General features: G+C 49.7%; 1 protein-coding gene across 1 annotated transcript; it reads right to left on the bottom strand.

Moving 5' to 3' along the window:
- Window positions 1-260: 260 nt before the first annotated feature.
- Urad (ureidoimidazoline (2-oxo-4-hydroxy-4-carboxy-5-) decarboxylase) lies at window positions 261-9667 on the bottom strand. Its single transcript, NM_001398881.1, is given in 2 exon segments — window positions 261-1086; window positions 9406-9667. Coding segments are annotated over 2 exon segments (645 nt in total). The 5' UTR covers window positions 9581-9667; the 3' UTR covers window positions 261-616.
- Window positions 9668-10643: the final 976 nt, after the last annotated feature.

Genomic DNA, 10643 nt, shown 5'->3' with positions numbered 1-10643 from the left:
TTCACCCTGGGCTCTACAACACTCAGGGCTGCCCAATGAATATTGCTATTCTAACCTTGCATGGCTTGTCAGGGCACTCTGCCCCACCATCGATGGCTGACAACTTGGAGGGACAAGGGTGACACCGGCTTTTGACCGTCAAACCCTTCCAACTTGGGAGCATGCGCGAGCACGCACACACACACACACACAAACACAAACACACACACACACACACACACACACACACACTTTTTCATAGGCATCACAGAATGAGAAAGTTGCATCTGCTCACATGTAACTATTAGGTGAATCAAATGAAGTGGGAAATGAAAGACCACAGTGGAACGAAAGTCCCCGTCCCCGCCTTTCAGTGCCTTTTACAGTCACTGCCAGTCCCCCAACTCTCTCCTAGTAAACGGAAAAGAGTCGAGTAACTCGGTGGGAGCTTTGGAATCTTCCAAGGCTAGTGTCGGCAGGGCACGGAGTGGAGAACTGAAGCAACGATCTGGATAAATCGCAGGGGAATGGGTGGGGGGGGGCGGCAAAGCGCTAAACGCTCCAGATTCTGACAGATGTGGGCGATGCGTGCTCTTGTGAATAGGTGTACGAAAGATGCATTACTCGTGTGATTGCTTCAATTCTCCACTTCCTTTGTGTGGGTATGTGGATCGTCTTCCAGGTCCGAGCTAGCCTGGGGCGCAGAGTCTCCCCTCTCTGAAGCATCCTGCCGGCGTTCCAATCCCCGGCCTTGCGGTGGTTCCACTCCAAAGTAATGGCTGTCAAGCAAATCTATCAGGCGCAGGTGGATGATCTTCTTCACTTCGTCCAGGGCGGTGCGCAGCTCGGACTCCGGCTGGCAGTGCAGCCTGCGGGCTAGCTCCTGGAACACCGTGGCACGGTCGCTTAGGAGTGCCGCCACCACGAACGGGAAGCCGAAGCGCTTGCGGTACTCCTGGTTGAGGTGCAGTAGCCGCAGTCGGTCGTGGGTCTTTAGGCTGGTGAGGCCAGCATGGCTCTGCTCGCGCCGTGACTCCTCGGAGAGCCTGCCCATAAGCACATCGCGGCCCGCTAGGTCCGGGTGACAGCGTAGGATGCCCTCCTGGCCTGCGGAGAAGCACGGACACACCTCAGAGGGTTACCCACTGCAGATCAGAAAGCCAAGCCAGGTCCCCAGGTAGTGGTGTCCCTCTCCACTAACGGGATGCGAGCCCCTTGGCCCCCTCCAGGACCCGAGGGCGGGGTGCGAGTGTCAGGTTGGTCTTTCAGACCTAAGGGGAACCTGAAGAGGAGAGAGGGCAGTCGGGAGGCTGGGAATTTACGACCTGCTCCGCCAGAGCTGGGGAGTGATAAGAGGTCCTGGCTACTCCTATCTTTTCAAAGTCCTTTGCTCTCAGGGGGGCTTTGATGTTGAAAGGGGGCCGGATGCAAGGGCCTGAAAACTTCCGCCAAAAGCCCTGGAATGGGTTTCGTTCTGCCTCAAAGGAGAAAAGGCAGGGGCGGGGTGGGTCCAGGGGATAATATCCAAGGGACTTAACAAATAAATGGTCAGATTTTGTGACTCTGAGTTCTGGGTCTCTGGAAAGAAACAGCCAAGGAGCCTCGTAGATTAACCGCGTAGAAACTCATTTCACCGGAATTCTTCGGCCCTTGTGGCTCGCCCTTTTGTTTTGTTTTGTTTTGTTTTGTTTTGTTTTGTTTAGTTACACACACCCACTTCTGGCGTTGTGTTGTTACTCTTTCTCCTGCCTGACTTCAGAACCCAAAAGAGCCCAAGTGGACAAAAGCTTTTGGCCTTCTAGGCCTCAAACTTGAAAGCCTAGCTGGGGCACGGGCACCCGGGGTTCTAATGCCTGTATCAGGCGACTCTCGGGTGTCCTGGCACCTTGTGTCTAAAGAACGAAATGGAATTCTAGTATTGACAAGATCTCAAATGTGGCCAGGAGGGTGGCCCTCACACCTAATTTACCATATAAATAACTCATTTCCCCACCCCTTGGCGCCAAACGCACAAACAGTTCCTGTTAGTAGGAAGCGCAGGGAAAAACCGGAAGCACAAGGTGTAACTGTCCACCCTCTGCACTAAACGGGTGTCTGTCTTCCGCAGTGGGAGAAATGAGAAATAACTAAGACGTCCTTTAGCAAATGTATCCGATACCCACAAGGAGGAAAATCCCCTTTAAATATCTCCCTCAAATGTAACTCCCACCACCACCCCGCCCTCCATAATGAGGCAGCTTGTGGCTAGTAAGTGACCTGAGAGCCTCACGAAGGGAACTCCAGCCCCAGGGAAATTCATTTCTCCTCCCAATTTCTTCTGACCTCCCTGGGCACCGGGGCGGTGCACACACAAGTGGTAAACAATCACACCCACATAAATAAAAATAAAATACATTTTAAAAACGAAATGTTCGGCGAAGGCTCAGAAAACCAACCTTAGATCATCGACCCAAGGTCACATTGTACACCTGTCGTCTTCTCTTTAAACTCACTTCTCTTTAAACTCACTTAGTGACTTGTCTACCCCTACAATGTAAGGGGGAGTCAGAGCACCAATCCCAGTCTTCCAACACCATTGTTTTTGACTCCCCTTTCATGAGCACCCTAATTCTAGGCCACCCAGAATCAAGAGTAGTTCTCTCTTCCTCACTGTAGCCGGGCTTTCCGCGTGGTGCGAAAGTCGTGTGTTAAATTCCCCACCCTGAGGGCCAGGGGCTGGCGGTGCCATGCCACTCTGGACAGGTTCTGCCGAGAATGGACCAACACTGTGGCTGCTACGGGGGAGTCAGGCATTTCTGCGCTACTAAAAAACTGCACATCCCCAATCTACCCTCTCTTATTCCGAGTTTCAAATAGCCTCTGGTTCCCCTCCTCCAGGGGGGATCCAATTGCTTTACTGTGCGTCCACCCGTCCACCTGTCCACCCGTCAGTCCAAGCGAAGTAGCTATGGGTGGGATTCTAGGGAATGGGTAGGTCTTTTCTCTCACTGTCCCTCGACAGCCTCCCAGCGCGCATGGGTGGAGCTTGAAGCTGGAGAGCGCTGCCTAGCAGCGCCACCCCCCAAACCTTCCTACCCTTACACCTCACTTCTCACTCTTCCTAGGGTTTATCTTCCCTCTTGAAAACATCGCCTGGGTTAATGTTTGCCCAGCCGTGAGATGTGTTTTCTACTCTTGCAGAGAGGACAAGAGGGGGGCAGAAAAGAGGCCTAGAATAGGGTAGAGCAAAGGGCAGAGGGAGAAGAAAACTCGCTAAATTAGCGAAAATTTACACACTTACACACACACACACACACACACACACACACCGCGAGCACGCGTGCGCACGTGCGTGCGCGTACCGCATCTTTCAGTTGAACTCCAGGTAGCCCTACCTAGAAGAAACAAGGCTGATTTGCCCAGTCAAAGACCCCACCTTCACTGCTTCAAATCACTGATGTCTTGTGTACTGCCAGGGATAGCATCCATCTGCCTACAGGCCCACAGCAAGGACCTTTCCTAGTTCCCACACCAACGAGGTATCTCCTTCATGGTACCCCAGCTGCGCCCTTTCATCCAAGTGGGAGGCTGGACACTGTGGATGGTCAGCCTGCATTCCTGAGTCTCCCTACTTGGGTGGCCCAACGCTGCACAGTCTCCAGTCCCTCATCCACCTCTTAACATCTTGTTGAAGTCTGGTCTTTCCAGCTACATCATTGGGTGTCTTGGCTAAAGAGTAGATACAGGTAGACATTAGTCACTGAGAACACAGGCATCAGCACACAGAAGACTTTCAGTCCTTACAAATCCATAGGAGACGGGCACACGTAATAGTGCCCCCTGAGCAAGAGACAAGTGCCCATTACCCCCCACCCCATCCCCCCTCCACCCCATTCCCCCTCCACCCCATCCCCATTACATGCTCCCAGTCCTGGCACAATGGGTAGCCTGTGTCGTCGTCGTCTTCTTTTTATTTTTAAGATTTATTTTTTTATTTTATACGAGTACACTATAGCTGTCTTCAGACACACCAGAAGAGGGCATCAGATCTCATTACAGATGGTTGGAGCCACCATGTGGTTGCTGGGATTTGAACTCAGGACCTCTGGAAGAGCAGTCGGTGCTTTTAACCACTGAGCCATCTCTCCAGCCCTAAAGGAGCTCTTTTAAATATTTATTTTACTTAAAATGTTTTGGGTGTTTATCCATGAGCGTGTGCGTGTAAGCACACGCACAGGCATGCCTGGTGTCCATGAATGACTGGTTGTGAGCCCTGGGTGTAGGTGTGTGAGTACATTGTAGGCAAGATCCCATGAACTGAATTCTGAATTTCTGGGTTTAGAGCTACAGGGTGGGTGCTGGGAATTGAGCAGGAATCCCCTGCAGTAGTGTCCTTAACCACTGAGCCACCTCTCTAGCTCCTGGTTTTGGTGTTTCGAGTGTTTTCTTCTTAGACCACACTTCTACAATCTCACATGTGCCATGTGCATACACACACACACACACACACACACACACACACACACACACACACACACACACACAGAGCCTTTTTAATCCCCCAACTGATGGGGACTCACTGTAGACTCGCTCTTTCTAAAGGCAGAATTAAAGCCTCAGTTAAAGCTCTTTGCCTTATGTCTCTGACCTTCTCCTCCATGTGGCTTAATTCCTCCCTTCTTCATCAGATTCACTCTCTCATCTCTGACCCCTCTCACAAACCAATCTGCCCTCATCATAACCTGTTAATGGCAGCCGTCGAGTCTGAGCCCGTACCCTGTCGTCTTCCTGCCAACCTTTAGAGAGCATATTCGTTCGCCTGTTCTTGTCTGGTTCAGTCCAGATATAGAGCCGAGGGGGCGGGACTCACATCTTCCCCCTTCTTTATTTACATAATACACGTTCTCGCCCATGGATTTTCTTTGGTTTCCTTGAATTTTCCTTCAGAGACAGGGTCTTTTGTCATTCCAGGCTGGTTTCAAACTCCATTACAGGGCTGAGGGCGGCCATCTTGCCTCTGCCTCCAAATGCTTGGGGAACAGGCATGCGCCGTTGTCTCTGGATTATGCTGTGTGCTGGGAATCAAACCCAGGGTTTCATGCATCTTAGCCAAGGCCCCCACCTCTCTCGTGTGTGTGTGTGTGTGTGTGTGTCTGTGTGAGTGTGTATGCACACATGTGCTCTTGTGTCAGGGACACTCAGGGTCTCCTACTTGTTCCGCACACACTCTTACCCTGAGCCACACCCCAAGGCAGTCATGAAATCTGCTTTCAGGGCACTGAGATCTCTTTGTTCTTAGCATCCGCCATGTTCCTTTTCTGTGTTCCACAGACACACTCAGCATCTTCACTTGGGTGGGTAGTCCAGACTAACACGCACGCGCACACACACGCAGACACGCACACGCACGCGCGCGCACACACACACACCCCTACCTACCTGGTGCGGGTGTGGGTGTGTGTGTGTTTGCTAGCGACAAAGACAGAGAGTCAGAGGGTGAAGAGAGAGACACAAGCAGAGACAGAGAGACACAGTTGAAGAGACAAGGAACCAGAAAGGAAGATAGAGAAATGGGGGGGAGGGGGGAGTGAAGGAGAGGGAGAGAGAGGTTTTATTGCTGTTGGTTTGCAGATGGAACGCAGCATCTTGTACTGCTGGCCCTCCGGGTGTACTTACTGTTTTGTTTCTCCAACCTAGTCTTTGACTTTGGACACAAATCAGTCCTGAGTCTCAACCTTTCTTCCTTTCCCGGAATTGTGAGAATCACCAGCTGGAGTTTTAGGCAGTGCTTGAGCCCAATGTTAATCCTGTACTGCCATCTACTGGTCACTAAACATCATAGCTTACCCTAAATGGAAGGTCAGCTCCCCTTTTACTCCAAACATTCAATTTTCCGTTCTGTGAAAGGAAGAAGTTTTTGTTTCTGTTTTGCAAGACAGGGTTTCCGTGTGTAGCCCAGGCTGTCCTAGAACTCGTTCTGTATACCAGGGTGGCCTCAAACTCACAGAGATCTGCCTGCCTCTGTTTTCTAAGTGCTTGGATTAAAAGTATGAGGCATCCCCGTCTGGCTAGAAAGTCTGTCTGTCTGTCTGTTTGTTTGTTTGTTTAGATAATCCAAACAAATCCTTTCTCAGGAATATTGACAAGTCACAATCACACACAAAACACACACATACAACACACACACAACTCACACACACACAAAACACACATATACACGTGCATGCACACGTGCTGGTTCCTGTTTTATCTATTTTTTTTTTTTTTGGTTCTTTTTTTCGGAGCTGGGGACCGAACCCAGGGCCTTGCGCTTCCTAGGCAAGCACTCTACCACTGAGCTAAATCCCCAACCCCCTGTTTTATCTATTAACACAAACCAAAGAAAGTCATTTGTGAAGAGGAAACTTCAGCTGAAGAATTGCTTCTGCCGGCTTGACCTGTGGGCATGTCTTTGGGTCACTCTTTCTTTCTTTCTTTCTTTCTTTATTTCTTTCTTTCTTTCTTTCTTTCCTCCTTCCTTCCTTTCCTTTTTATTTTTTATTTAGTTTTGTGAGACAGGGTTTTTCTGTGTAGCCCTGGCTGTTTTGGAACTCACTCGGTAGACCATACTTTGAACTCACTAGAGACCAGCCTATGTGTGCACCCCACACACATAGATGAGGTTTCACTGTGTAGAGCCCTGGCTGTCCTGGAACTCAGTCTGCAAAACAGGTTGGTCTCAAACTCAGAGATCCCACCTGCCTCTGTCTCCCAAATGTATACCACCACTACCCATTAAGGATTCATCGTTTTAAAAATGACCCTTCAAATACATTGAGGTCTCCTCCCGCTCTTCCTCCTTCCCCTTCTCCCCCCTCCTCCCCCTTCTTCTCCCCTCCTCCTCCTTCCCCCTCCTCCTCCTTGCCCCCTCCTCCCCCCTTCAAAAGAAATATATCACCTCCAAAAGAGGGCTTGTTTTCCTTTCGCCCAGTGTTTGCCTTTCTAGGTACCAAGGGGCAGTTACAAGTCAAACCTGGTGTTTGACACTCTGTTTAGAAACGGTGGTGCTCGGGCGCCCCCTGCTGGCGTAATCACCATAAAGCAGGGCTAGGCTAGAAGGGGTCACCGTATAGGTGGCGGCCTCCTCCTCCCCTCCTCCTCCCCCCCTCCGCTAGAAACATTGTGTGAAAGACTGAATACAGCTCAGTGGCAGTGCCCAGCATAAGCAAGATCTTGAGTTGATTGCAGGCAAACACACACACGTCATATAACCAAAACCTCATTAAAGTCTTCATTCCCTTTGCTATCAGATGTGGGGGGTTTGAACGAGAATGTTCCCTGTAGACTTATGCGTTGACTACTAGCTTCCCAGTTGCTGGCACTTATTTGAAAAGGTTTAGCCCAATGGTTCTCAACCTTCCTAACGCTGCAATCCTTTAAAGCAGTTCCTCAGGTCGTGGCGGCCCCCAGCCAGAACATTGTTTTGTAGCTGCTTCATAGCTAGAATTTGCTACTGTTAGGAATCACGTAAGTAGGTAATATGCAGATCTCTGACACGTGCCCCCCCATGGGGGTCATGACCCTCAGGTTGAGAAGACACTTGTTTAGGAGCCATGGCCCAGGTAGAGAGAGTATGTCACTGGGGGCCAGAGAGTTTAAAAACAGATTATTTTCAGTGTCCCCCTCCTCTGCTTTGTGCTTGTGATTCAAGATGTAAGCTCTTAGCCTGCTGCTTCAAGAGCCTCGCCTTCTGCTTCCCTGCCGTGTGGACACATCTCCCTGCATCGGTCTGTCCAAATAAACTCATTTCTCTATCAGATGCCTCAGTCAAGGTTTTACCCCAGCGACAGAAAGCAAATGGATACAGGCTGTCATGGGCCTTTTCTTTTTCCAGCTCACTTGTGGGCCTCAGGCTGTAAAGCCAGAGTCACCTGGTGAATTCACCTGGCCAGGGTGTTTTGTGAGTCACAGGTGAGGGAGACTCTCTGACATTTACCTTGCCTCGTCAGTTCTGCCCCATTGGAGAAACTCAGCAGTGGGCGACTGTCACGATGTGCCCCACACTTCTGTCAATTTTTTTAAAAGATTTATTCATTTATTATATATAAGTACACTGTAGCTGTCTTCAGATACATCAGAAGAGGGCATCAGATCTCTTTATAGATTGGTGTGAGCCACCATGTGGTTGCTGGGAATTGAACTCAGGACCTCTGGAAGAGCAGTCAGTGCTCTAACCACTGAGCCATCTCTCCAGCCCCCACTTCTGTCAATTTGATGTTGGTACAGTTGCTTATTTGCCGAGACTGTCACTGTAGATGTCCTCAAACAACTCATAAGGATCTTTCTATTTTAGCCTCCTGAGCACAGGCGAGGCCACTATGCTGGGCTTTGGTTTCACACACACGCACACACTTAAAATTCATATGTTTGAGTGTTTTGGTTGCATGTATGTCTATGCCCCACATGTGTCCTTGGTGTTTAGGGGCGGGTCATAGCGCGAGCTCAGATCCTGGAGTTGGAGGCCTTTCTTTGTTGAGTATCTATGTGGGTGCTTAAAATTGATCTCTGGTCCTCTGGAAGGGCAGCCAGTGCTCCTAACTGTTGAGCCACCTCCTCAGTCCTCAGTTTGATTTCATAACCTTGCCCTCTGGTCTTCTTAGGTAAGTCCTCATAGGAGGACATCCAGAAGCCACAAGATGTCATCATAGCCATATTGAACACAGCTGTGAGTGCCTGCTCTGTCAGGAGACCACAGGTCCTGCTTAAAGTCAAGTTGCAAGGATAGGGGACCCCCTGCCCCTGTCTTTGTTCCCCAAGGGCATGTCAGACTTATTCTCTGAAGCCAGAGTAGGCTTTGAGTAGGGACTGTGTACCTTTGGACCTCTGGCCTCTGTGCCACCCAGTATAAACTTCTGCCTCCTCTTCGCCCCACGGACCAATACGCCTCAGTTCTCGCTCATTCTCCCCAGAAAACATCGCTTTGCTTCAACGTTTCTTCTTTCTGCGAAGAGTCTTGGGATCTTTCCTTGTCTGGTCCAAACTGCTGCCCCCCCCCTTTTGATAAAAACCATTCAGGGTCTCCATTCCTCTCTGGGGTGCTGGGATATTCTCACTACCCTCTTTCATCTAGAGCATTGCCAAAGTGGACCTTTAGCTTCTGACTCACCAAGGCCTTCGCCCCATTCCTGTGACCTCCAGTAGCCCTGGCTGTCCTGGAACTCACTCTAGATCAGGCTGGACTCCAATTCAGAGACTGCAATGCACACACACACACCCCCCCCCCGCCTCCACTGCCGTCGACCATCTTATCTTGTCCCCCACATTCTTGTGTCCACCTTCAAGAGCCCAGCAGTTGAAAGGATATCTCCTGACCCTTCCAAAAACCCAGTAGATAATTGAGTAAGTCAGCTAACGTAATCTAAAATACTTTTACATACCCTATTGGAAACGACTTCATGCACATCTTACCTGATTTTGGGAGAGCATCGATAAAAGCAAAAAAGTGATTTTCTAAGTCTTCCAAGCCAGAGAAAGGACGGTGGGACCAGACGGCAGCTGCGACCAGAGGACATCTTTCAACGACGTTCCTAAACACACTCACAAATTCAGTGAAGTCCAAGGAGTTGACCTTCTTCATGTCCATGTCTGACACCTGGACTGGAGGCACTGTTTGCCCTGCCTGGGGGGAGTCTGCAGGAGCGACGCTAACTCCTCCTCATGGGTTGTATTTGCTGAAGACACAGCTGACCTTGTGCAAGGGCAGCTGACTCTGGTTTAAATACCTCTGGGAGGAGCTTATCCAGAATGTTCCTGCAGCGAGTAAACACAGGTTTAAGTGTTTTGGGGGTTGTAGGGGGTAATACGCTGGAGACAGAATCCAGGGTCTCACGTGTGCTGAAGAAGCACCCAATCACTGAGCTATATCCCACCTGGGCTTATGGTTGCGATCAAGAGAGCAGAGACTTCTGCAGAACGAACGTCTCCACCAGAGGCACTGCTCTAGTAAGAGCCAGCTATGGCCATATTTAATGAGACAGCCACTTGGTGTCACCGACATCTTATCTTGTGAACATGACTGTTATGTCTTGCTTGTAATCTGTGTACCACACGCAGACCTGAGGTCCGCAGAGGCTGGAAGAGGTTTGGGCTACGTTGGAGTTACAGGTAGTCGAGAGTTACCATGCAGATGCTGGGAATAGAACCAGACTCTATTCAGTTGCTCCTGGGGAAGTTTTCCTGGTAATCCAGACAGGTTACAGGGCCACCTATTTGGAAGTTGATTTCTCATCTGTCGTTGGCCGTGCCTCTAGAGCATAGGTCCCATGTTTTTTTTTTTTTTTGGTTTTTTTTTGAAGATTTATTTATTTTTGTATACAATTACACACACAGATCCCATTACAGATGGTTGTGAGCCATCATGTGGTTGCTGGGATTTGAACTCAGGACCTCTGGAAGAGCAGTCAGTGCTCTTAATCCCTGAGCCATCTCTCCAGCCCAGGTCCCATGTTTTAATCTTTCTTTGAACCCTAAATGCTTAACACAACGTACACTTAGTGTAAACGAGGCCAGGAGAGGTGCCTCTGGTGGAATGTGCTATCTTCTTTTGTTTAAAAAAAAAAAAAGGTGTATTGTGTATGTGTACACACCTGAGGGTAGGTGCCCAAGAAGAGAGAGTCAATCTACCTCGAGGTTCTCATCCTTGACTT

The sequence above is a fragment of the Rattus norvegicus genome, chromosome 12 (assembly GCF_021556685.1).
Source record: "Rattus norvegicus strain SHRSP/BbbUtx chromosome 12, alternate assembly SHRSP_T2T, whole genome shotgun sequence".
NCBI classification, from domain to species: domain Eukaryota; kingdom Metazoa; phylum Chordata; class Mammalia; order Rodentia; family Muridae; genus Rattus; species Rattus norvegicus.
Note: the sequence above shows the minus strand (reverse complement) of the source record. Positions and strands in the feature narration are given on the sequence as shown.